This window comes from Ranitomeya variabilis, chromosome 5 (assembly GCF_051348905.1).
Source record: "Ranitomeya variabilis isolate aRanVar5 chromosome 5, aRanVar5.hap1, whole genome shotgun sequence".
Lineage (NCBI taxonomy): Eukaryota > Metazoa > Chordata > Amphibia > Anura > Dendrobatidae > Ranitomeya > Ranitomeya variabilis.
The window spans coordinates 680,248,788-680,276,307 of NC_135236.1; the positions used below are offsets into that span (position 1 = coordinate 680,248,788).

The following is a 27,520-nucleotide window of genomic DNA, read 5'->3' on the forward strand; positions in this document are numbered from 1 at the left end:
TCAGTTTGCCCCTTAATGATCTCCAGCACTGGCATCTCATGGAATCATTTATCCACAGGTCCGGTCTAAAGCGTATTTCATCTGCCGCTCACACAATCTTGTCTACGCTCTGATCTGTGGAGGCGATAAACTATATGTGGATCAGACCACCCAGGAGCTACGCCGGAGAACCCAGCAACACCTCTCCGACATTGCCCCTGCAAGAAAAGATAGATCTAACGGTAAGCCTATCACCTCAGTAGCTGCGCACCTCTTAGATGTCCACCATGCTTCACCTGACACCTTGTGTGTCATGGGGTTGGACGGCATTTATACAAATATCAGGGGGGGAAGTCACAGACGAACTCCTCAGACGAGAGGCGAGGTGGATGTTTGATCTGGGGAGTCTCTCGCCTGGAGGATTACATGAGGAGTTACTATATACGGGGTTTTACAGGAAAACATGGTTCCTAGGGGTCATTATCTCCTGTTCTTGCCCCGGTTACACTCCATGGACTTTTTTCCGCCACCATTTGAGTCATCTTCCTTTTTCTCCTTTAGATTCCCAAGCTTCTCTGATAGAAGTCACACCGAGGATGACAGCGGTCCTGCAAGCCCAGCCCTCTCAGAGACGTCTTTGGGGTCGTATAGGCCCGCTCATACTTTTTGCTGAATAAGATCGCTTTTTGGCTATATGCTTTATACACATGTTGCTGTTGTATTTTTGCAGAATTGTATCATTGACATAGTATTTTTCAACACGTGGACATGCAGGGCCGTAGCTTTCTTATTAATGTTTTTCTACCCACTTCTGAAAACCTTAAAACGGCGCGTGCTTTTAAATGGGGGGGCGTCTGACTATCTCGATATATTCTCAGTCTCACCGTTGTGGGGCATCTAGGACTTGTACATATCTCGATCATATCTGTATTTCTGCTTTTTGTCATATTTTGCTGCATTGTGAAATAATATCCGATATTTAATTTGCCGTAAGATCCCATTTTTCATTCCGTTTTCTCTTTTTTATATCTGCCCTTATTGTGTTGTGCGCTGTCATGCTTGTTAGACCAAAGCGATCACCCGGCGCATGCGCATTGCATCCTACAGCGCATGCGTTTGTGCTCAAATACATCTTTTTATGGAGACGCATTTATGACTTCCGCCTCATACAGGGCCGCGCATGCGCTCGATATATGTGAACCTTCACTTGTTTCCTTCACCGCGCACCTCGTGTCTCACCGCCGAGCCACCATTATGCCGTTCTGGGCGCCGCCAGGAAACAGCTGGGATGATTTTTGTTTTAATTTTGCTCTCTATTTACTACTTCCATCTGTCCCCCACCCCCTCAAGATGGCCGGACCAGCATTGTAAATACACCCCTGTACTTTGTAAAGATAAATAACAGGACCGGGGTATATCCACCTTGAAAAAGACACCGTGAGTGTCGGAACGCGTGGCTCCGTGCCCCCCTTAGGCTGGACCGTGATTTGCTCTAATCTTTTGCTGCTCCCCGTTTTGTGCATGTTCTCTTTTCTTGGGGTAGAGCATTCCAGGGGACTGGCGCAGCGCGGGAGAAGTCTTGGGAGTCGGGAGTGGGAGTATGGGGGGCCACACTGTGGGGGAGACCAAGTACTGGGAATTGTATCCTGTAATGGATGGGCAGCCAGTGTAACGACTGGGAAGAGCGGAGTCCGAGTAACGATTAGCCAGATGGACGACCCTGGCTGCTGCGGAACCTGTCACCACGTTTTTGGAAGATGGGATAAAAATAGCGTTAAATAGGGGCAGAGGTGGGCGTTACATTAGTGTGTGTGTTATGCGTTTATTACCCACCTAAGTTGCCGAAATAACTTTGCAAAGTCTCCGTTTTCGCCTGTCAATCAGGCTGGTCAGGTCACATGGGCGTGGTGTCTTCCCCCAGATTTGGCGTAGTTTTCCGTTGGTGGCGTAGTGGTGTGCGCATGCCCAAAGTCCGGAATCCTCTTCCAGGGGATTTAAAATAGCGCGGTGTTCGTTATTGCATTGGTGATCGGTGGGCGCGGCCATCTTCCTTTGGCCGCGCGTGCGCAGAAGCGGCGCTCTGCTGGCCGCGGCTTCAGGAAAATGGCCGCGGGATGCCGCGCGTGCGCAGATGGATATCGCGGCGGCCATTTTCCTGAAGCCGCGGCCAGCAGAGCGCCGCTTCTGCGCACGCGCGGCCAAAGGAAGATGGCCGCGCCCACCGATCACCAATGCAATAACGAACACCGCGCTATTTTAAATCCCCTGGAAGAGGATTCCGGACTTTGGGCATGCGCACACCACTACGCCACCAACGGAAAACTACGCCAAATCTGGGGGAAGACAACGCCCATGCGACCTGACCAGCCTGATTGACAGGCGAAAACGGAGACTTTGCAAAGTTATTTCGGCAACTTAGGTGGGTAATAAACGCATAACACACACACTAATGTAACGCCCACCTCTGCCCCTATTTAACGCTATTTTTATCCCATCTTCCAAAAACGTGGTGACAGGTTCCCTTTAAGGATGGACTACTGGGCTGATGAGTGAACATTTGCCCCCAGTATTTGCTGAAAACGTGCTGCATTCATCTTTCCTATAAACTTTATTGATATCACAGTCTGGTGCTGAGCGAACAGCCCGAGTCTCCGGTGATCACTGATCACTAGAGGCGTCCATTGAACCATGACTGAAGAAGAGTCATGGTTGTCATAGAAACAGGTCACGTGACCAGGAAGTGATGGATTCAGCCGCTGATTGGTCAGCACGGAACACGTGTGAGCCGCGACCTTGGTTTGCTCAAAACAAATAAAGAGGCGGGGCTAAGGTAAGACTACATTTCCCGGCATGCAGCGTTTCGAGGGCGGGATGACTCTGCGCAACGTATTGGTGCATGCCTACAGGAGGCGCTGTGATTGGTCGCTGCTTCCTCGTGCGATGGCCGTCATGGTGACGCTGCCAGGCAACCCGGGGAGGCGACAATAAGAGACGGCGGCGGCCGGACGGGCAGAAGAGCGGAGCGGCTGGAGACAGGGAGAAGGTGAGGCGGCCGCCCGGGAGGGAGGGGAACACACGGCGGCGGCCGGGGTCACTGACGTCCTGCTGCAATTAAGGATGCCGTGTGGTGACCCGACAGTCGGCTGCCTGTAACACCCCGTACCCCTGTGTACAGCCCGCCGGACCGCTGTATTCTGCCCCCTGCTCCCCTGTGTCCAGCCCCACAGCCTGCTGTACCCCTGTATACTGCCCCGCAGCCCCCTGTATACAGCCCCGCAGCCCCCACACCCCTGTATACAGCCCCCTGTGTACAGCCCTCTGAACCCCTGTATACTGCCCCCTGTATACTGCCCCGCAGCCCCCACACCCCTGTATACAGCCCCCTGTGTACAGCCCTCTGAACCCCTGTATACTGCCCCCTGTATACTGCCCTGCAGCCCCCACACCCCTGTATACAGCCCTCTGAACCCCTGTATACTGCCCCCTGTATACTGCCCCGCAGCCCCCACACCCCTGTATACAACCCCCTGTGTACAGCCCTCTGAACCCCTGTATACTGCCCCGCAGCCCCCACACCCCTGTATACAGCCCTCTGAACCCCTGTATACTGCCCCGCAGCCCCCACACCCCTGTATACAACCCCGTGTACAGCCCTCTGAACCCCTGTATACTGCCCCGCAGCCCCCACACCCCTGTATACAGCCCCCTGTGTACAGCCCTCTGAACCCCTGTATACTGCCCCCTGTATACAGCCCCGCAGCCCCCACACCCCTGTATACAACCCCCTGTGTACAGCCCTCTGAACCCCTGTATACTGCCCCCTGTATACTGCCCCGCAGCCCCCACACCCCTGTATACAACCCCCTGTGTACAGCCCTCTGAACCCCTGTATACTGCCCCCTGTATACTGCCCTGCAGCCCCCACACCCCTGTATACAACCCCGTGTACAGCCCTCTGAACCCCTGTATACTGCCCCCTGTATACTGCCCCGCAGCCCCCACACCCCTGTATACAGCCCCCTGTGTACAGCCCTCTGAACCCCTGTATACTGCCCCCTGTATACTGCCCCGCAGCCCCCACACCCCTGTATACAACCCCCTGTGTACAGCCCTCTGAACCCCTGTATACTGCCCCCTGTATACTGCCCCGCAGCCCCCACACCCCTGTATACAACCCCGTGTACAGCCCTCTGAACCCCTGTATACTGCCCACAGCCCACCATACCACTGTATACTGCCCTGCAGCCCCCTGTGTACAGCCCCCTGAAACCCCTGTATACTGCCCCATGTACAGCCCCGCGCACCCCTGCGTACTGCCCCGTACCCCTGTATATACTGCCCCTCACACACTACACAGAAACCCGTACACAGCCCTCTAACTTCCCCCCCATATACCCTTATATACTGCCCTGATTGTCTGTGTGGTTACTCAACAGTCAGCCGCCTGAACTCTTTCCCCCCCCCACCCCTCTATACTGCCCCCCCGTACAGGAGTATACGGCCCACTACCTCCGACACATCTGTATACTGCCCCCGTACAGGAGTATACGGCCCACTACCTCCAGCACATCTGTATACGGCCCACTACCTCTGACACATCTGTATACTGCCCCCGTACAGGAGTATATGGCCCACTACCTCTGACACATCTGTGTACTGCCCCCGTACAGGAGTATACGGCCCACTACCTCCGGCACATCTGTATACTGCCCCCTGTACAGGTGTATACGGCCCACTACCTCCGGCACATCTGTATACTGCCCCCCGTACAGGTGTATACGGCCCACTACCTCCGGCACATCTGTATACTGCCCCCCGTACAGGTGTATATGGCCCACTACCTCCGGCACATCTGTATACTGCCCCCGTACAGGAGTATACGGCCCACTACTTCCGGCACATCTGTATACTGCCCCCTGTACAGGTGTATACGGCCCACTACCTCCAGCACATCTGTATACTGCCCCCGTACAGGAGTATACGGCCCACTACCTCCAGCACATCTGTATACTGCCCCCCGTACAGGTGTATACGGCCCACTACCTCCGACACATCTGTATACTGCCCCCGTACAGGAGTATATGGCCCACTACCTCTCACACATCTGTATACTGCCCCCGTACAGGAGTATACGGCCCACTACCTCTGGTACATCTGTGTACTGCCCCCGTACAGGAGTATATGGCCCACTACCTCCGGAACATCTGTATACTGCTCCCGTACAGGAGTATACGGCCCACTACCTCCGGCACATCTGTATACTGCCCCCCGTACAGGTGTATATGGCCCACTACCTCCGGCACATCTGTATACTGCCCCCCGTACAGGAGCATACCGCCCACTACCTCCGGCACATCTGTGTACTGCCCCCGTACAGGAGTATACGGCCCACTACCTCCGGCACATCTGTATACTGCCCCCCGTACAGGTGTATATGGCCCACTACCTCCGACACATCTGTATACTGCCCCCTGTACAGGTGTATACGGCCCACTACCTCCGGCACATCTGTATACTGCCCCCCGTACAGGTGTATATGGCCCACTACCTCCGGCACATCTGTATACTGCCCCCCGTACAGGAGCATACCGCCCACTACCTCCGGCACATCTGTGTACTGCCCCCGTACAGGAGTATACGGCCCACTACCTCCGGCACATCTGTATACTGCCCCCCGTACAGGTGTATATGGCCCACTACCTCCGACACATCTGTATACTGCCCCCTGTACAGGTGTATACGGCCCACTACCTCCGGCACATCTGTATACTGCCCCCGTACAGGTGTATACGGCCCACTACCTCCGGCACATCTGTATACTGCCCCCCGTACAGGTGTATACGGCCCACTACCTCCGGCACATCTGTATACTGCCCCCCGTACAGGTGTATATGGCCCACTACCTCCGGCACATCTGTATACTGCCCCCGTACAGGAGTATACGGCCCACTACTTCCGGCACATCTGTATACTGCCCCCTGTACAGGTGTATACGGCCCACTACCTCCGGCACATCTGTACACTGCTCCCCCCCCCCCCCCGTACAAGAGTATACGGCCCACTACCTCTGGCACATCTGTATACTGCCCCCCCATACAGGTGTATACGGCCCACTACCTCCGGCACATCTGTATACTGTCTGTATGGTGTGCGCCATACATCGTCTTCTGAGTGGGGGTCTTCAGTATGAGATAAGGGGTCACGTTGCTGAGCGTCGGGGTCCCTGACTTCTCACATGTCGGGGTGTACCCTCTATGCTGTGGCTGTTAGTGAATGTTGGGAGTAGTAGTTGCAGTCCCCCCCCCGTCTGGGGATGTATTGGGGGCTCAGGTGCTGTTCTGTAGCCATATTTTCCATATAATTAAATCTGATTTCCTCAGTAAACTCCTCCTGTCGCCGCCATATAATCGATTACTGGTGCGAGTCCTCCCGATGGTTCCACATTACACCCTTTCCTGACCGCTGACCTCACATCACCTGTACTTAAAGGGCCAGTAGCACCCATCACTGGTTCCTTATAAGAGGAGCGGCTGGAGATGAGGTATAAAGTAGAATTCTGCACTTCCTGTCCTTAAGCCCGACCTGAAATGGCTGATAACAGGGAGCAATAGAGTGCCGTTCCCAATAACTTGGGCCACCTCTGCGCAGCTCTATTTGGCTGACAACAGGGGATAATAGATTGCAACCTTGGTCCTGTCCACCTCTTCTTTTTTTGGTTGTTTCCAGCCCTTCTACTCTCCCCGACACTTCAGACCCCTGGTCCATAAGGTTTTGTGGTCTTTTTGTGCCCTCCAGACCCTTGCCGTACCCTGCGCCCCTCTTTGGTGCGGAGCGAGCCCTTGACATTACTATCAGCAGCCGGTGACGTCTCTGCCGGTATCGGGGTCCCGCTTTACAGTTTGCTGCTCCGCCCCGTGTTGTACCGGGCCCGGGGCTGCTCTGCCCCGTGTTGTACCGGGGCTGCCAGTGGCAGCTGCAATTTAAAGGAGCAGGCCCCCTTTTTTTGGTGCATGTATAGCCTGCATCATTGATGGTAAGCTATCACATACTTTGGCTTTTACTGAATGACCCCAGTTGCTCTTCTTGGGGCTGATCTTCTCTGCACCGTCCGATCAGACCATCTTGCCGTGACTGATCGCTCGCTCCTGAGGTTCGCTCGCTCCTGAGCTTCGTTCCTCTCCGCTGGGGGTTATGTTCCTGCATAGTTTGGCGCACGCTCCAGTATGTGCCTTTATTTTGGGAGCTGCAGCTCAGATGACCTTGCTCTGTATGTTTCACCGTGTACAGGGACCTCCAAGACTCCTGGACGGGGGGGATATTGGACCAGGGCGAGAACTACAAGAACCAGAGTAATGGTCAGTTGCCCTCTATACGGCACCTACAAGTCCTGTCTGCAGCTTTTGGTGTGACTGGAGAAGACCTGATGTTTCAGCGGTCTTTCCTCGCCTTATAAATTGTAGGATGTGAGGGGGATTAGTCCGGGGTCTCACAGTAATATGTGCAGCGTCTGGGGGCTGTCTGAGCATGCTGGGTGTTGTGGTTTCATGGCAGCTGAATTGCCGCAGGTTGATTATCTTGACGTCCTATTCATCAGACACCTGACCGCTGCGACCAATCACTGACCTCCAACAGTCAGATGCTGTATATCCTCGCTGAGGCTAGTGATTGGCCGCAGCAGTCAAGACACGGATGGATGGGACAGCACCACCAGGTCTGATCCGCAGGGTGATCACTGACACATTGCGACAAACGCATGCGAGTACAGACCTGTGTAGGTGCCCGCACCCGGGCGGTGACCCTCCTGACAATGAGAAGTCGCCCGGGCGGCTTTTCCAGTTCTGCAGAGAGTTCCCAGCCGGTCACAGGGTGTCAGTGTATTGGGACGGAGCGGGGGCTGCGCACTGTGACGCTCCTCCTCCCATTGTACACCGGTCACCCAGGATATTCGGGTTATAAGACAACCATCAGTTGCATCAAGGAGCGCTTCCCGCCAGGCAAGAGGTTCTGCAGCAGCCAGGTGTGTCTTTCTAAAGCTTTCTCCCCATATATAATAGATATTTTACATGGACAGAGAGGATCAGGAGGCTTCTGGTTTGGAGGCTGCTTTTACTATCAAATGTATGCAGCAGCCGATCTGAACAAGCAAAGCTGCAGTGTAAAGCATGGGGGAGACGGAGAGGCTGCAGTGTAAAGCATGGGGGAGACGGAGAGGCTGCAGTGTAAAGCATGGGGGAGACGGAGAGGCTGCAGCGTAAAGCATGGGGGAGCCGGAGAGGCTGCAGCGTAAAGCATGGGGGAGCCGGAGAGGCTGCAGCGTAAAGCATGGGGGAGCCGGAGAGGCTGCAGCGTAAAGCATGGGGGAGCCGGAGAGGCTGCAGCGTAAAGCATGGGGGAGCCGGAGAGGCTGCAGCGTAAAGCATGGGGGAGCCGGAGAGGCTGCAGCGTAAAGCATGGGGGAGCCGGAGAGGCTGCAGTGTAAAGCATGGGGGAGACGGAGAGGCTGCAGTGTAAAGCATGGGGGAGCCGGAGAGGCTGCAGCGTAAAGCATGGGGGAGACGGAGAGGCTGCAGCGTAAAGCATGGGGGAGCCGGAGAGGCTGCAGCGTAAAGCATGGGGGAGCCGGAGAGGCTGCAGCGTAAAGCATGGGGGAGCCGGAGAGGCTGCAGCGTAAAGCATGGGGGAGCCGGAGAGGCTGCAGCGTAAAGCATGGGGGAGCCGGAGAGGCTGCAGTGTAAAGCATGGGGGAGCCGGAGAGGCTGCAGCGTAAAGCATGGGGGAGCCGGAGAGGCTGCAGCGTAAAGCATGGGGGAGCCGGAGAGGCTGCAGCGTAAAGCATGGGGGAGCCGGAGAGGCTGCAGCGTAAAGCATGGGGGAGCCGGAGAGGCTGCAGCGTAAAGCATGGGGGAGCCGGAGAGGCTGCAGCGTAAAGCATGGGGGAGCCGGAGAGGCTGCAGCGTAAAGCATGGGGGAGCCGGAGAGGCTGCAGCGTAAAGCATGGGGGAGCCGGAGAGGCTGCAGCGTAAAGCATGGGGGAGCCGGAGAGGCTGCAGCGTAAAGCATGGGGGAGCCGGAGAGGCTGCAGCGTAAAGCATGGGGGAGCCGGAGAGGCTGCAGCGTAAAGCATGGGGGAGCCGGAGAGGCTGCAGCGTAAAGCATGGGGGAGCCGGAGAGGCTGCAGCGTAAAGCATGGGGGAGATGGAGAAGTAGCCGGTAAGGCAGGAGGCGGATTTCAGACTATGTAACCTCCGATAGACCTCCGCTCTGCCAGCGTCACCGGTCACCGCTGTGTCCTAATGGAGCAGAGATGCAGTGTAAAGCATGGAGAGTCTTTCCTGATAAGTGGCGCCCCCTGTGTCAGCTCGGCGTTCTGCTCTCACCATTCAGTAACTTATATTTATACTCCAGTCACAGCCAAAGCTGCATTCAGAGATGGAATGAAAAGAACTACAGTTCCCATAATGCCCAGCACCGAGATGTCTAGCGTGATGGTCCGGATAACTATTACTCCCCCTTGTGACTTTGGGGGTGCACTGGTCGGGGTCTCCATGCTTGTTGTATCACCTCTGCGGAGGGCGGCCCCTCTGATTCTGTGCCAGGTGTAGTGATGACGTCCGTTTTCTCCGCCGCCCCCCGACGTTTCCTCTGAAGTTCTGCCGGAGAATTCCTGGGCCATGTGTGGAAGTTTCCAGGGGTCTTGCGTCTCACAGACGTAGGGTCTTACTTGTGCGCTGCATTCCTGCCGAGCTGCGTCACCCTGATTGCCACAGAGCTGATGACTGGTTTCGCCCCCTCTGCCGCTGGTCAGTCATGGTGCAAGTTCTGAGAAAAGTTGTCAGATGGTGCTGGGATCTGTGCCCCCCGAAGGTCTCGCACCAGGGCTGTGGCGCTGCGTCGTCCCCCGGACGCTTTCGCACACACTTTATCAGATCCACTTCCTTTCCTTGTTTAATTACCTCAGTAAACAAGCGGAATCGGGCTCTGTACACATCCGCCCCACAGGACACCATGTACCACGTAAGAGAGCTGGCACCTGTAGTACCCAGGAAACTCTGCCCCCGGCCGCTCAATAAATAGTGCCCAACCGTCCTCATCTGCCAGACAGGAGAGCAAACCATGGTGCCACCGCGCATCAGAGGGAGAGCATACAGCGGGGTCAGCCAAGGTATATAACTACTATAACACTGCCCCTATGTACAAGAATATAACTGCTATAATACTGCTCCTATGTACAAGAATATAACTACTATAATACTGCCCCTATATACAGGAATATAACTACTATAATACTGCTCCTATGTACAAGAATATAACTACTATAAAACTGCCCCTATGTACAAGAATATAACTACTATAATACTGCTCCTATGTACAAGAATATAACTACTATAATACTGCCCCTATATACAAGAATATAACTACTATAATACTGCCCCTATGTACAAGAATATAACTACTATAATACTGCCCCTATGTACAAGAATATAACTACTATAATACTGCTCCTATGTACAAGAATATAACTACTATAATACTGCCCCTATGTACAAGAATATAACTGCTATAATACTGCTCCTATGTACAAGAATATAACTACTATAATACTGTCCCTATGTACAAGAATATACCTACTATAATACTGCTCCTATGTACAAGAATATAACTACTATAATACTGCCCCTATGTACGAGAATATAACTACTATAATACTGCCCCTATGTACGAGAATATAACTACTATAATACTGCCCCCTATGTCCCGGTGTATAGCTGCCATCGTACTGCCCCCTATGTCCCGGTGTATAGCTGCCATCATGGGGTCGGGCTGTGATTTGCTGCGGTTGCCCCCTGGCTCTGGTGACTGTTAGGCGTGTGTCGGCTGGCACCGTGGCGCCTCCCTCGCCGGCAGGTTGGCGTTCCCTCGGATGTCGGCGCCCCCTGTAATTATGGCGCTCGCTGACTATAACATTGGCCTCTCTGGGGTTTCGCCTTCTTCTCAGATTGTAATTGGGAGATTTAAAGGGCCAGCGCACTTCTTTTCTAACAATACGTAGTGCCGCAGGCTGTGCCGTGCTGGGGGGCTGCCGCTCGCTCTGGGTCGGGGGTGGTCTCTGTGAAGCTTTATTGTTTATTATGGAAGGTGGGAGACCAGAGCCTAGTGGAGGCCGTTAATAATTAGTCTGTAAGTGGCCGTCTCTCTCCCCCGCCCGGGTCCATCGTGCCCTGCGCTGCCAGTTGGCTAATCCAGCCCTGAGCTCCTTTCCTCGTTAATGCTGAGACCCTGTTTTGCATATTAAGCTGTTGATGATGAGCACGTGCCCCCTCCCCCTCCCAGGGGTGCCCACCGTCTCGCCCGTCTGCCAGCTCCATAGATTCTCCCTGCGGCCTGGTACAAGCCCTCTGCCCACAGCCCTCTGCCCACCGCCACCTGTATTTTTGGCTCTGACATTCATTGTTCTTTTTGCCCTCGCCCCTTTATGACCCGGCCATCATGTACCCCCCAGGTGGTGGTGGTCCGGCGGAGGAGGAGAAGCTCCCGCCCCCTGTGTGTAGTCGAGGGGCGCAATTATCGGATTTCACAGCTCTTCTTTGATGTTGCCGGTGACCGGACCGTCTCGCCTCTGATTAGAGGCAATGGCACCCACCGGGGTAAGGGCCGCAGCCCCTCTAGTCCCTCCCTAACAATTCCTTCTAGGTGCTTTCCCCTTTAAGAGACCTTGTCCGCGTGTGGCGTGTTGTGCGGGTTTATAATTGGGGGAGGGGGTAATCTTATCAGATTCTGATGAATTAATAACTTTTACGACCCTTGTGTTAGATATTTCCTCCGCCGCTCCGGATCGCGGTTCTCTTTGCTGCGCAGGTTGGCGGTGGGCCGCCATGCTCCCCCGCTCCGGGCACAGAAGTAATCGCTCAGCCGTCGTTCTGGGCTTTGGGGTCCGCGGGCGAGAACGGTGAATATTAATGACTTTAATCTCCCCGCAGGTCTCTGGAGTGACGCTGGCCATCCGTCCAGCAGAGAAGACCCTGACGTGGGACCCCCACATCCCATGAACACACAAGACGAGGAGGGGAGCAGCGTCCGTCCTGAGTCTGTCCTGAGGCTGCGCAGAGGACACATGCCAGTCACCTCCGAGGGCACCAACTCCCAGCATGACCAGTACGACGATGTGTGCGCCCTTCTGGCTGAGCCCCCTCCAAGCCCTGCCCAGGAGAATGTAAGTCCCTGCGCCACGCTGATGCCACGTGTGTGCTGTGCCAGGCCCGCTGCCGCAGGAGGCCCAGCCATGAGGGTCCCACAGCAGCACAGAGTATTTCAGGGGAGGTGTGTTCTGATCCTGAGGGGAGGCTCAACAATGAGGGTCCCACAGCAGCACAGAGTATTTCAGGGGAGGAGTGCACTGACCCTGAGGGGAGGCTGCTCAGCATTGAGGGTCCCACAGCAGCACAGAGTATTTCAGGGGACGAGTGCGCCGATCCTGAGGGGAGGCCCAGCATTGAGGGTCCCACAGCAGCACAGAGTATTTCAGGGGAGGAGTGCGCCGATCCTGAGGGGAGGCCCAGCATTGAGGGTCCCACAGCAGCACAGGGTATTTCAGGGGAGGAGTGCGCCGATCCTGAGGGGAGGCCCAGCATTGAGGGTCCCACAGCAGCACAGGGTATTTCAGGGGAGGAGTGTGCTGATCCTGAGGGGAGGCTCAACAATGAGGGTCCCACAGCAGCACAGAGTATTTCAGGGGAGGAGTGCGCTGATCCTGAGGGGAGGCCCAGACATGAGGGTCCCACAGCAGCACAGAGTATTTCAGGGGAGGAGTGCGCTGATCCTGAGGGGAGGCCCAGCATTGAGGGTCCCACAGCAGCACAGAGTATTTCTGGGGAGGAGTGTGCTGATCCTGAGGGGATGCCCAGCATTGAGGGTCCCACAGCAGCACAGAGTATTTCAGGGGAGGAGTGTGCTGCCCTAGTGCGGGTGGAGCAGGATGCCAGCAGTGCAGAGTATTTCAGCAGCCCCTCGTCCAGGGGACAGGATTATGTAATGCTGAGATGGAGGGTTAATTAGCCCTGTATAGACAGTCTGGCTGCGGACCCCCGCGCCTCTTCCCCGGGCAAGAGCTGAGCTTGTGCCTTTTATTATATCTTACAAAGGTGGCCGTGTGTGTGTGGAGGGCGGTCCGCAGCCCCCCGAACAGCAGCCGGAGCCAGTGTGCGATCTGCAGCACACAAAGACTGCTGTGTGCAGCCCGTGCAGGCCGGCGAGGGCTGCGTGCATGAAAGGGTTACTCCACCCAGAGGCACCATCCCCCGCTACTGAGAGATCCAGAGCTCCTTTATTCCTGATGGGGCTGACAACTGCTCGTCTCTGCACATGAGGGGTTGTCAGAGCCTCTCGCCTCACTGCATTGGGGATACATGGCAGCTGTGACCACCGGGTGCCGGACCCCAGCACAAGCGGCTCATGGTAGCCCCCTCATATTCCCAGCTGCTGCCCCCAGTTATAGATGGAGTTCCACATTATTTTAGACACCGTATGATATAAATGTCTCATGGGGGTCCGCTCCCCACGTCACTGTAGACCCTGCACTGACTGCGGGGATATGTCATATATGGGGGTCTGCTCCCCAGTTACTGTAGACCCTGCACTGACTGCGGGGATATGTCATATATGGGGGTCTGCTCCCCAGTTACTGTAGACCCTGCACTGACTGCGGGGATATGTCCTATATGGGGGTCCGCTCCCCTGTTACTGTAGACCCTGCACTGACTGTGGGGATATGTCCTATATGGGGGTCCGCTCCCCTGTTACTGTAGACCGTGCACTGACTGCGGGGATATGTCCTATATGGGGGTCCGCTCCCCTGTTACTGTAGACCCTGCACTGACTGCGGGGATATGTCCTATATGGGGGTCCGCTCCCCTGTTACTGTAGACCTTACACTGACTAGGTGGATGCGCTGCCTCCCGTCCCCGGGGCTTCCAGCGGAGGTGAAGGTGACCTTGTCCCGCTACTCGGGGTGGTGGCAGTTTTCCTCCCGTCTGCAGGAGGTGACTGATTTCTGCTCCGTCGCCCGGGGCCGCAGTCAGCGCTGCGCTCAGCACTTGTGCTCGCACCGGCCGCATCAATAGTTAATAAGCGCCTGTCTGTATACAGGAGTAGTGCATCATCCGCTGGCCTGGTGGCTCCCCCTCTCCGCCGGGCCTGGTGGCTCCCCCTCTCCGCCGGGCCTGGTGGCTCCCCCTCTCCGCCGGGCCTGGTGGCTCCCCCTCTCCGCCGGGCCTGGTGGCTCCCCCTCTCCGCCGGGCCTGGTGGCTCCCCCTCTCCGCCGGGCCTGGTGGCTCCCCCTCTCCGCCGGGCCTGGTGGCTCCCCCTCTCCGCCGGGCCTGGTGGCTCCCCCTCTCCGCCGGGCCTGGTGGCTCCCCCTCTCCGCCGGGCCTGGTGGCTCCCCCTCTCCGCCGGGCCTGGTGGCTCCCCCTCTCCGCCGGGCCTGGTGGCTCCCCCTCTCCGCCGGGCCCGGTGGCTCCCCCTCTGCGCCGGGCCCGGTGGCTCCCCCTCTGCGCCGGGCCCGGTGGCTCCCCCTCTGCGCCGGGCCTGGTGGCTCCCCCTCTGCGCCGGGCCTGGTGGCTCCCCCTCTGCGCCGGGCCTGGTGGCTCCCCCTCTCCGCCGGGCCTGGTGGCTCCCCCTCTCCGCCGGGCCTGGTGGCTCCCCCTCTCCGCCGGGCCTGGTGGCTCCCCCTCTCCGCCGGCTCATCAGCCTCCAAACAACTTCTCGAGCGTCCTGTGGTCGAATCTCTCCACATCGGGAAAGCTGGGTGACGGCGCATGTTGGTGCCTCGGGACAGTAACCCTGGGTTGTGGGCAGCGCACGTCTCGGCCCATCCAGCCCCTTCGTCACTTGTTTATCTCTCTGGATATTAATGTGACTGGACCGGACTCGCGCCCCCATGATGCCGCCACACACTGGTGTCTATTGTCACACGCTGATCTCACCGGGCACCGTGCCCACCGGGCTGCGGGTCGGGGGAGAAGGGCTATGGTGGATTTTTCTATCCCCCTCTTATCTGCTGATAATTATGTAAGCACAGACCCTCGTCCTCCTCCTCGTGGGCGGCGTTGGTCCCAGCGTATCACCCGACCTGCCTCCCAAAACCTTTTCTTGCCAAATTCTCCAGCCTCTGCGTGTGAGGAGGAGATTATCCATAACTTGTGATTAGGGCTGAAGTCCACGGGTGACCGGTCCTGCCTGGCACCGCGCTGCTGTGGGTAGGACGAGTGTGGACCGTGTGCAGGATCCGAGCGAGCTGGGTGGGAGATCTTTGTCCCATAATCCCTCTGTTCTCTCGGATCTTGACTCAGTCCTGGCGCAGTTGATCACTTACACAATGGCGTGTGACAAGCGGGGGGGCTGCAAACACCTGGAATCTGCTGGGAGTTGTAGTTAGTTATGGAGGCACAAGCTTGTCTTTTCTAGTTCCTTGGGGGCTGGTCTTAAAGGAAGTCATGTGACCTGTGGCTCATAATCATTGGCTGGGAGCTCACACAGGGCAGAGCCATGTATATAACAGGAAAGTGACCTGTGCTGCTGCAGATACAATTGTAACAAAAATCAGCTGAGTGGGATGTTATAGAGTCACTGTATTATAGCGGGGTCTCTCTGCCCCCCGGAGATCTCATCACTTCATTACCGAATACCCAAGCGAAGCCACATAATACGGCGGCGGAGGCTTCGGTTGCCAAGGATAAGATTCCGGCCTCTCAGCGGTGTCCGATGTCGTCCTGCGACGGCCGCCACTTGTGTGGATTCTGCCGAGGGCGACGGATCCCGTTACCTTTTATGTAACATTTAGCAAAACGCAGACGATTCCCGGGTTGGGTTTCATGTGCCGAAATCCAAGTGTAAAGAGTCACCCAGTGACCTAAATGTGGGAGGCAGCAAAGCCGAATGTGCACCGGCGACTGTTCACTGACCGCCTGCTGCGACCTTGACGGATATCTGTAGAAAACATGTCTGTGATGTAAATAAGGGAAAAGCCAACCCCCTCCCCAGACCTGAGCGTGGTGGACGCACCCAAGAATCTAATACGCTTACACCCAAATACAGTATATGACTGCTAGAATACTGCCCCCTATGTACAAGAATATAACTACTATAATACTGCCCCTATATATAGGAATATAACTGCTAGAATACTGCCCCTATGTACAAGAATATAACTACTATAATACTGCCCCTATATATAGGAATATAACTGCTAGAATACTGCCCCTATGTACAAGAATATAACTACTATAATACTGCCCCTATATATAGGAATATAACTACTATAATACTGCCTCCTATGTACAAGAATATAACTACTATAATACTGCTCCTATGTACTAGAATATAACTACTATAATACTGCCTCCTATGTACAAGAATATAACTACTATAATACTGCCCCTATGTACAAGAATATAACTACTATAATACTGCCCCGTATGTACAAGAATATAACTACTATAATACTGCCCCGTATGTACAAGAATATAACTACTATAATACTGCTCCTATGTACAAGAATATAACTACTATAATACTGCCCCCTATGTACAAGAATATCACTACTATAATACTCCTCCTATGTACAAGAATATAACTACTATAATACTGCTCCTATGTACTAGAATATAACTACTATAATACTGCTCCTATGTACTAGAATATAACTACTATAATACTGCCCCTATGTACAAGAATATAACTACTATAATACTGTTCCTATGTACAAGAATATAACTACTATAATACTGCCCCCTATGTACAAGAATATAACTGCTATAATACTGCCCCTATGTACAAGAATATAAATACTATAATACTGCCCCCTATGTACAAGAATATAACTGCTATAATACTGCTCCTATGTACAAGAATATAACTACTATAATACTGCCCCCTATGTACAAGAATATCACTACTATAATACTGCTCCTATATACAAGAATATAACTACTATAATACTGCCCCTATGTACAAGAATATCACTACTATAATACTCCTCCTATGTACAAGAATATAACTACTATAATACTGCTCCTATGTACTAGAATATAACTACTATAATACTGCCCCTATGTACAAGAATATAACTACTATAATACTGCTCCTATGTACAAGAATATAACTACTATAATACTGTTCCTATGTACAAGAATATAACTACTATAATACTGCCCCCTATGTACAAGAATATAACTGCTATAATACTGCCCCTATGTACAAGAATATAAATACTATAATACTGCCCCCTATGTACAAGAATATAACTGCTATAATACTGCCCCTATGTACAAGAATATAACTACTATAATACTGCTCCTATGTACAAGAATATAACTACTATAATACTACCCCTATGTACTAGAATATAACTGCTATAATACTGCTCCTATGTACAAGAATATAACTACTATAATACTGCTCCTATGTACAAGAATATAAATACTATAATACTGCCCCTATGTACAAGAATATAAATACTATAATACTGCCCCTATGTACAAGAATATAACTACTATAATACTGCTCCTATGTACAAGAATATAACTGCTATAATACTGCCGCTATGTACAAGAATATAACTACTATAATACTGCCCCCTATGTACAAGAATATAACTGCTATAATACTGCCGCTATGTACAGGAATATAACTGCTATAATACTGCCGCTATGTACAAGAATATAACTACTATAATACTGCCCCTATGTACAAGAATATAACTATTATAATACTGCTCCTATGGACAAGAATATAACTGCTATAATACTGCCGCTATGTACAGGAATATAACTGCTATAATACTGCTCCTATATACAAGAATATAACTACTATAATACTGCTCCTATGTACAAGAATATAACTACTATAATACTGCCCCTATGTACAAGAATATAACTACTATAATACTGCCCCTATGTACAAGAATATAACTACTATAATACTGCCCCTATGTACAAGAATATAACTATTATAATACTGCTCCTATGTACAAGAATATAACTACTATAATACTGCTCCTATGTACAAGAATATAACTACTATAATACTGCCCCTATGTACAAGAATATAACTACTATAATACTGCTCCTATGTACAAGAATATAACTACTATAATACTGCCCCTATGTACAAGAATATAACTACTATAATACTGCCCCTATGTACAAGAATATAACTACTATAATACTGCTCCTATGTACAAGAATATAACTACTATAATACTGCTCCTATGTACAAGAATATAACTACTATAATACTGCTCCTATGTACAAGAATATAACTACTATAATACTGCCCCTATGTACAAGAATATAACTACTATAATACTGCCCCCTATGTACAAGAATATAACTACTATAATACTGCCCCTATGTACAGAATATAACTACTATAATACTGCTCCTATGTACAGTGATGGCACTAGGTGACTGGTGGTTCAGTAGTTGGTCTGATATTTGGGGTCGGTGGTCTCTTCGCTGCCCTCTTATTGCGGGCCGGGTATTAATGGTTGCGGCTCTGGGTGTGGCGGTGATGTCGCCTGGTAGCGGTGGTATTACACGGGATGTAATGACGGGATGACTTCGGGGATTTGTTTTCCAGGAAGATGGCGCTCCGCTCTCGGTAATTGGGCTCTGGGGGAAGCCGCTGGATGATCTCGGAGCCTCGTGAGTCGCATCATGAGACTTCTTTTTTAATAACCTCCATTCATCATGTATTGTGGCGCAGGATGCTGGGGCATGATGGGAGTTGTAGTTCTATGAGGCCTGTGTATGGGGGGAGGGGTGTACTTCCTGCTTTGGTCGGTCACATTTCTGTACAGTCGGGGCGACCTCTGCACACAGTAACCTCGGTCCTGGTGGTGTGATGATCACACCCATCCTCCGCAGCATTGCACAATCCTCCGCTGCTGGTTTCCCTATCATTACCTCATTGTTAGTCTATGATTGTGGGATTAGGGGCGTCAGTCGCTGCTTCTCTCTGCTATCAGCCGGTTATTGGTCTGGGAGGATTGTGGGCTTAAAGGTGTATACAGCTCGGCCCCTTTGTGCATCTCCTGGCAGCAGTGCTGGGACTTGTGGTTCACCTCATTGGCAGCTGTACTAGACCATGCAGGGGCGCCTCTAGTGGACAGGTGGTGGATCTGCACTCGTTTCTTCTCCTTCTACCCTTGATCCGGGAACCCCTACTTTTACCTTTTCAGTTGGTGTAAAACTACAACTCCCAGCATGCCCTCCCAAGGATACAAGGGTGCACCACTGCAGACACCAGTCCTGTAATACCCCCGGCTTATTATAGAGGGGGAGGGGAGCGCACCTGACACCCGCTGAAACATTACACACGTCGCGGAGTGTGACACACAATGCTCTGCACCTGCCACCGCCAGAGAGGAAGCCGAGCGCGGGTTATATACCGCCACCTGATCTCATGGGGCCGATCAGATGTGCACAGGTCACACGCCAAAGCCGCAGGTGTTACCGACGGCACGTCCTGAATACCTCATATTACACGGTATAACACACAGCGGGCGGTATTATAGTAGTTATATTCTTGTATATAGGGGCAGTATTATAGTAGTTATATTCTTGTATATAGGAGCAGTATTATAGTAGTTATATTCCTGTACATATTGGGCAGTATTATAGTAGTTATATTCCTGTACATAGGGGCAGTATTATAGTAGTTATATTCTTGTATATAGGAGCAGTATTATAGTAGTTATATTCCTGTACATATTGGGCAGTATTATAGTAGTTATATTCCTGTACATAGGGGCAGTATTATAGTAGTTATATTCTTGTACATAGGGGCAGTATTCTAGTAGTTATATTCTTGTACATAGGGGCAGTATTATAGTAGTTATTCTTGTACATAGGGGGCAGTATTATAGTAGTTATATTCCTGTACATATTGGGCAGTATTATAGTAGTTATATTCCTGTACATAGGGGCAGTATTCTAGTAGTTATATTCTTGTACATAGGGGCAGTATTATAGTAGTTATATTCCTGTACATAGGGGCAGTATTATAGTAGTTATATTCTTGTACATAGGGGCAGTATTCTAGTAGTTATATTCTTGTACATAGGGGCAGTATTATAGTAGTTATTCTTGTACATAGGGGGCAGTATTATAGTAGTTATATTCCTGTACATATTGGGCAGTATTATAGTAGTTATATTCCTGTACATAGGGGCAGTATTCTAGTAGTTATATTCTTGTACATAGGGGCAGTATTATAGTAGTTATATTCTTGTACATAGGAGCAGTATTATAGTAGTTATATAATTGTACATAGGGGGCAGTATTATAGTAGTTATATTCTTGTACATAGGAGCAGTATTATGGTAGTTATATTCTTGTACATAGGGGGCAGTATTATAGTAGTTATATTCTTGTACATAGGGGCAGTATTATAGTAGTTATATTCTTGTACATAGGAGCAGTATTATAGTAGTTATATTCTTGTACATAGGGGCAGTATTATAGTAGTTATATTCTTGTACATAGGGGCAGTATTATAGTAGTTATATTCTTGTACATAGAGGGCAGTATTATAGTAGTTATATTCTTGTACATAGGGGCAGTATTATAGTAGTTATATTCTGTACATAGGGGCAGTATTATAGTAGTTATATTCTTGTACATAGGAGCAGTATTATAGTAGTTATATTCTTGTACATAGGGGCAGTATTATAGTAGTTATATTCTTGTACATAGGGGCAGTATTATAGTAGTTATATTCTTGTACATAGAGGGCAGTATTATAGTAGTTATATTCTTGTACATAGGGGCAGTATTATAGTAGTTATATTCTGTACATAGGGGCAGGATTATAGTAGTTATATTCTTGTACATAGGGGCAGGATTATAGTAGTTATATTGTACATATGGGGCAGTATTATAGTAGTTCTATTCTTGTACATAGGAGCAGTATTATAGTAGTTATATTCTTGTACATAGGGGCAGTATTATAGTAGTTATATTCTTGTACATAGGGGCAGTATTATAGTAGTTATATTCTTGTATATAGGGGCAGTATTATAGTAGTTATATTCTTGTACATAGGGGCAGTATTATAGTAGTTATATTCTTGTACATAGGAGCAGTATTATAGTAGTTATATTCTTGTACATAGGGGCAGTATTATAGTAGTTATATTCTTGTATATAGGAGCAGTATTATAGTAGTTATATTCTTGTATATAGGAGCAGTATTATAGTAGTTATATTCTTGTACATAGGGGCAGTATTATAGTAGTTATATTCTTGTACATAGGGGCAGTATTATAGCAGTTACATTCTTGTACATAGGGGCAGTATTATAGTAGTTATATTCTTGTACATAGGGGCAGTATTATAGTAGTTATATTCTGTACATAGGGGCAGGATTATAGTAGTTATATTCTTGTACATAGGAGCAGTATTATAGTAGTTATATTCTGTACATAGGGGCAGTATTATAGTAGGTATATTCTTGTATATAGGAGCAGTATTATAGTAGTTATATTCTTGTACATAGGGGCAGTATTATAGTAGTTATATTCTTGTACATAGGGGCAGTATTATAGTAGTTATATTCTTGTACATAGGGGCAGGATTATAGTAGTTATATTCTGTACATAGGGGCAGGATTATAGTAGTTATATTCTTGTACATAGGAGCAGTATTATAGTAGTTATATTCTGTACATAGGGGCAGGATTATAGTAGTTATATTCTTGTACATAGGGGCAGTATTATAGTAGTTATATTGTACATATGGGGCAGTATTATAGTAGTTCTATTCTTGTACATAGGGGGCAGTATTATAGTAGTTATATTCTTGTATATAGGGGCAGTATTATAGTAGTTATATTCTTGTACATAGGAGCAGTATTATAGTAGTTATATTCTTGTACATAGGGGCAGTATTATAGTAGTTATATTCTTGTACATAGGAGCAGTATTATAGTAGTTATATTCTTGTATATAGGGGCAGTATTATAGTAGTTATATTCTTGTACATAGGGGGCAGTATTATAGTAGTTATATTCTTGTACATAGGAGCAGTATTATAGTAGTTATATTCTTGTACATAGGGGCAGTATTATAGTAGTTATATTCTTGTACATAGAAGCAGTATTATAGTAGTTATATTCTTGTACATAGGAGCAGTATTATAGTAGTTATATTCTTGTATATAGGGGCAGTATTATAGCAGTCCCCTTCCCCCGCGGTCCCTGTACTGGGTATATTACTACTTTTGCCCCGATGTCTTGCGGTGTCCTTTCCTCGCTGGCCCGTTATAACCTTATAATCTACGGTCAGGTTTCGCTCTTTCTCTGGGTGTTGCCTCCTCTGTGATTTTCTGTCGCTTCCAGATGGAGCAGAAGTAATTGCGGTGACATTGGCCCCTTGTCGTGTTCGGCCCCCAGAGCTGGGCCTGATCCCTCTGGATTCGGGGGCAGTTCCTGGATATGATGAGATACCTGTAGATTGGGTACCAGCTATCACTGACCCTTCAGCACCAGCCAATAACTGATCTGCTCGTCTGCTTCAGTCCTGCGGCCCCCGATAGTCCACCGTATGCTGCCAGTTGTATCTTCATTTCCATAAGTTCTGAAGCCCCCTCGTTGCTGCAGTCTTTCAGCCCCAGACCCCCTCGCTGCCATTGCTGTCACTTTTCTGTATGTGAGCTTTTTCTCTCTGTTATCAGCCACTTCCCGGCTTCTCTGTTACACGGTGAGATGGTTGTCCTGCAGCTCTGGTGGGGGATGACCCAGTATAATTAGACCCTTTAGCCCCCGCGTCCCGTCACATGACCGATCATTGATCTCTGCTCCTTCCTGGAAGCCCCCCGTGTTATTTTTAGGCGCATTACTTGTGCGGCTCGTGGGAATATCCACGTTTCCAGTAATGGAGCCGGCGGCGGGGACTGAAGGGTTAAACAGTCAGCGGTGGTTGTTTCTATAGTTACATCATCTTCCTATGTACTTCCCCTTTAAATTGGTCCCAGTTGTCAATCGTCTGATCTTATACCGCCCCTTTAAAAGGAAGTGAATTGTGATTTATTGTTGCTTTTGCAGACCCCTGAGGACGGCGACGTAGTAGAGGAGCCCCCCCAAGAGGATGAAGGCTTCATGGGCATGGCTCCACTCCTTCAGGCCCACCACGCCATGGAGAGGGTGGAAGAGTTCGTCTGCAAGGTGAGACGCCGGCAGAACTGTCATAGGCCCCTCTCAGAGGGGGTCGCTCCTGTGTTGGGGGTCCTGACCTCTGCCCTCTGTGTTCCAGGTGTGGGAGGGTCGGTGGCGCGTCATTCCTCACGACGTGCTTCCTGATTGGCTGAAGGACAACGACTACCTGCTGCACGGGCACCGGCCCCCGATGCCCTCCTTCCGGGCCTGCTTCAAGAGCATCTTCAGAATACACACGGAGACGGGCAACATCTGGACCCACCTACTAGGTAATGCGGACCCCCGACTGGGCGCGGCGGGGGCAGCTGTCACTTCACTTAAAGGAACAGTGCACCACAGCATGGCCCCCCGGCTGGCGTCTTGGCCCCCGGCTGGCGTCTTGGCCCCCGGCTGGCGTCTTGGCCCCCCGGCTGGCGTCTTGGCCCCCCGGCTGGCGTCTTGGCCCCCGGCTGGCGTCTTGGCCCCCGGCTGACCTCGCCCGCTCTCTCCTTGCAGGCTGCGTCTTCTTCCTCTGCCTGGGCATCTTCTACATGTTCCGGCCCAACATGGCGTTCGTGGCCCCCGTGCAGGAGAAGGTGGTGTTCGGCCTCTTCTTCCTCGGCGCCATCCTCTGCCTGTCCTTCTCCTGGCTCTTTCACACGGTGTACTGCCACTCGGAGGGAGTGTCCCGCGTCTTCTCCAAGTAAGCGACTGCTCTCTGGTGTCAGGCGCCGCGGCCGCTGCTGCTCGCCCCTCACCTCCTCCTCGTCTTTCTTCTGAAGGTTGGACTATTCGGGCATCGCCCTCCTCATCATGGGCAGCTTCGTTCCCTGGCTCTACTACTCCTTCTACTGCAACCCGCAGCCGTGCTTCATCTACCTGATCATCATCTGCGTCCTGGGCATCGCCGCCATCATCGTCTCCCAGTGGGACCTGTTTGCCACCCCGCAGTACCGTGGCGTCAGAGCGGGTGAGTGCCACCATGTCTGTGTGCCACCGTGTCTGCAGCGCTTGCTGCCACTGACTGGAAATTTCCCTGATTACACATGGAGGCTTAGAACGCGTCGTTCCCTGCTCCTTCTCACAGCTGAGGGGTCGTTACAGTTGTGTCCTGCTGACAAATCCTGGGGTTTTCAGACCGTGACTTTTCTCTTCTCCTAGGTGTATTTGTAGGATTGGGCCTCAGCGGGATCATCCCCACCCTGCACTTCGTCATCTCCGAGGGGTTCCTGAAAGCGGCCACCATGGGGCAGATCGGCTGGCTCATCCTTATGGCCTCCCTGTACATCACCGGCGCCGCCCTGTACGCCGCCCGCATCCCCGAGCGGTTCTTCCCTGGAAAGTGCGACATCTGGGTAAGTGGCGGGGGGCCGGTGACCCCCAAAGCTGCGACTCTGTACCGTGGGGCTGCTCTGTGATTGGAGGATGATGTCACAGACTGACATCATCATCCTCCGCCAATCACAGCCCAGCCAGCTGCACGCTGATTGGCTGCGGCCCCTCATCGCTGCACGCTGATTGGCTGCGGCCCCTCATCGCTGACGCTGATTGGCTGACGCTGATTGGCTGCAGCCCCTCATCGCTGATGCGTCCCCCCCGTCTCTCCGCAGTTTCACTCTCACCAGCTTTTCCATATCTTCGTTGTGGCCGGAGCTTTCGTCCATTTCCACGGCGTCTCCAACCTGCAGGAATTCCGCTTCACCGTGGGCGGCGGCTGCGCGGCGCAGGAGGTGCTGTGAGGACATCGCCGCCACGGAGGGAGCGCGGCACAAGATCAACCACCGCACAAGATGGTCGGGAGGACAAGGACCTTCCAAAACCACCGCGTGTGACGGGCAGAAGAAAGGCGGCTGCAGCGGCGGACCACAAGTCCCAGACAGACTGGAACCTAACAATCTTACCTCAAATACCAAGTGTATGACTCTGTCTAATTTATTCCTTTTGGGGGGGGCTCGCATATCTTTAACCCTTTCCATTCTGGGGGAGGGGGGGATTGACGCGCTCTCCTGCACTGACGCTGCTTGAGCTTCCCTGGAGACTCCACCCCCTGTGGGCGGGGCTAATCCTGCGGTATGACGCCTATCGCTTCTGGGGGGGTGTTTGTTTTTTGTTTTTTTTTAAATATATATATTTATGGGGGTCTTACACAAAATTTATCTTCTGTAACTATATATACATTTTTTTTTTTCTTTTTCCCCTCCCCTATGGCGACTGTATTTGTTCTCTCATTTCCGAGAAGCGGTCGGCAAAGATCTGATGTAAATATGGGAAACAAAATTTAATTTTCTGTTTAAAAAAGAAAAATATTAAAAAAAAAAAAAAAATTCTAGAAATATTTAAAAATTGGGGGGGAAAAAGATCTAAACCAATTGTGCGTGAGAAGCGTTTGTACCATTCACTGTTCTGGCCGGGAGATAACGCGGGTTGGTGGGCAAACAAGAGACGTGGCGCCCCCTGCTGCTGGGAAGGGAGCGCGGGCTGTTAGTGAGGTCTATGGGATAACATTGACGGATCTGTCATCCGACTGGCCGGCCACGAGGGTCCGCGGCAGAGAAAAGCTTCCCGCCGGGAATGTTTACAGGCCACGCTCATCTCCGCCGTGACCCCGGCCCTCCTCAACATACGAAGGGTCGGCCACAGATTTTAATTTAATTTTTTTTTTTTTAAGGGATGAGGGAAAAGCGTAAAGTTCCCATTTTGCTCCAGCAGTTGGGGGGTTCGGATTTAGAAATATCTGTAAACTGATCTCAGGACTCGGGTGGGAGTCATCCATCTACGGTAACTCTGTATAGGGGGGCCGGAGGACACGGAGCGAGGTGCACACGTGACGGCCGGACCACCCAGATCCGAGCCCCCAGAGGAACATCGGAGGTCCACTTTTTATTCCCTGCTCAAAGGATTCTTGTCCAAGAACTTTTTGGGGGGGTTTGCAGGAACGTCCATTGTGCTCTTCAGGGGCCCATGAGAAGTGTGGGGGGGGGGTGTTAATATGGAAATAATACCGTCCTGCGGCGCATGCGTCACATTACAGGAGAGCTGCTGCTCAGAGGGGCCCGAGGGGCTTCGCCTTATACTTTCCTTGGGAGCCACCAATGGACCTGTAATGTGTTGCTGCCCCCGCAGGCCGGGAGAGGTACGTGCTTTAGTTACACTAGGCCCATCCTGGTGACTCCTCGTGGGCGGGGCTTCCTGTGATTCCTCATGGGCGGGGCTTCCTGGCAGCCTCATTATATCCTCACCCGCCTGTCATCAGCCCCCGCGGTCGGGTCACTCTCCGCTTCTATTCTCAGTAATTAGTGGCCTTGTTAATATTCGTTTACTGTGAGAAGCAGCAAAGCACATTCAGGGGGGCAGAGACTTCGGGGTTCATTCTGAATTCTCACTGTATTATTCACTTTCTGTTCAATAAAAAGAGAAATTTAAAGTCACAGCCTCCTCCGCGTCCTTCATCGCTGCCCATTTATAAGTCCAGGGGTATATGGCGGGGCGCGGGTCACCTGACCTTGTCCCCTCCTGTTATAGTCATGCAGGCGCCATGTACCTGTAATATCTATAATGGAGACCCCATCACTAGGCAGCGCTCATGGAGTCCTGGGTCCTGCATACGATACCTTGTGCTGTGTATGATGGGAGTTGTAGTTCCCACATTATTTACTCACTTCCTGTATCCCAGAACATATCATTGCATCAGATTCATTACGCTGCTGCCACCTGCTGGATAGATCAGGAAGCGCCGTGATGAAAGTAGAGCCATCTTCTGGGGGAAAACTGGTACTGCATCCAATACTATCCTGGTTAAGGTCGATTACAGAGAAGCCATTGAAATCGCTTAGGTTTCTAACAAATGTTTATTTTAAAAAACAAACAAATCTTTCAGTATATTGGTAAGTGAGGCGAATCATGCTGTACCGGCCCTCATGTACCCTAATGTAATAACCGGGGACCTTATGCATACAAATTAGGAGTATAGGAAATTCATTATCCCCTTCTTTACACAGGAACAAAGGCTCCTCTGTGCAGGAGGAACAGCGACACTTCACCTGAAGCTCGGCCCCTTAATTGTGCTAGTGAAGGGAACATTGCTGGATTATTTTGAGGACACAGAGGGTCTGACATGGGAGCGCAGTGCACGGACTGGCCGGCGCCTCTCCCGACCCCACTGTGAAAGAGTCATGTATCTCTATGCAGCTGTCGTGCTCGGGTTAGAAAAATTGCCGACCAGTCCGTGCACTGCGCTCCCATCTCGGACCGATTTAGCCATCTGACTGCGCCCTAAAGAGAAGAAATCAAACAATTCTGGGAGAAAACAATCACACTGTATAAAAGTTGGATCACTTTATAAATATGTGAGATCC

General features: G+C 51.2%; 1 protein-coding gene across 5 annotated transcripts; it reads left to right on the forward strand.

The window, feature by feature from the left end:
* Window positions 1-2,866: 2,866 nt before the first annotated feature.
* On the forward strand, window positions 2,867-26,593 carry ADIPOR2 (adiponectin receptor 2). 5 transcript variants are annotated; one of them, XM_077267054.1, is made up of 8 exons: window positions 2,867-3,022; window positions 11,958-12,190; window positions 23,076-23,195; window positions 23,284-23,455; window positions 23,682-23,868; window positions 23,948-24,135; window positions 24,327-24,520; window positions 24,776-26,593. In XM_077267054.1, exons 2-8 carry the CDS (start codon window positions 12,023-12,025, stop codon window positions 24,902-24,904), a joined length of 1,158 nt encoding a protein of 385 aa, XP_077123169.1. In that variant the 5' UTR covers window positions 2,867-3,022; window positions 11,958-12,022; the 3' UTR covers window positions 24,905-26,593. The 5 variants fall into 5 exon arrangements, with proteins under 5 accessions (XP_077123169.1, XP_077123171.1, XP_077123170.1 ...); XM_077267056.1 differs by lacking the exon at window positions 2,867-3,022 and adding an exon at window positions 7,312-7,334; XM_077267055.1 differs by lacking the exon at window positions 2,867-3,022 and adding an exon at window positions 7,920-7,996.
* The last annotated feature ends 927 nt before the right edge of the window (window positions 26,594-27,520 follow it).

Excerpts from the sequence above, each read along its gene's own strand:
- ADIPOR2 (XM_077267052.1), top strand. The coding sequence starts at position 11,453 with ATGACCCGGCCATCATGTACCCCCCAGGTGGTGGTGGTCCGGCGGAGG. Across the intron at positions 12,191-23,075 it reads CAAGCCCTGCCCAGGAGAAT|ACCCCTGAGGACGGCGACGT; the intron begins GTAAGTCCCTGC and ends TTGCTTTTGCAG. Across the intron at positions 23,869-23,947 it reads GTGTCCCGCGTCTTCTCCAA|GTTGGACTATTCGGGCATCG; the intron begins GTAAGCGACTGC and ends TTTCTTCTGAAG.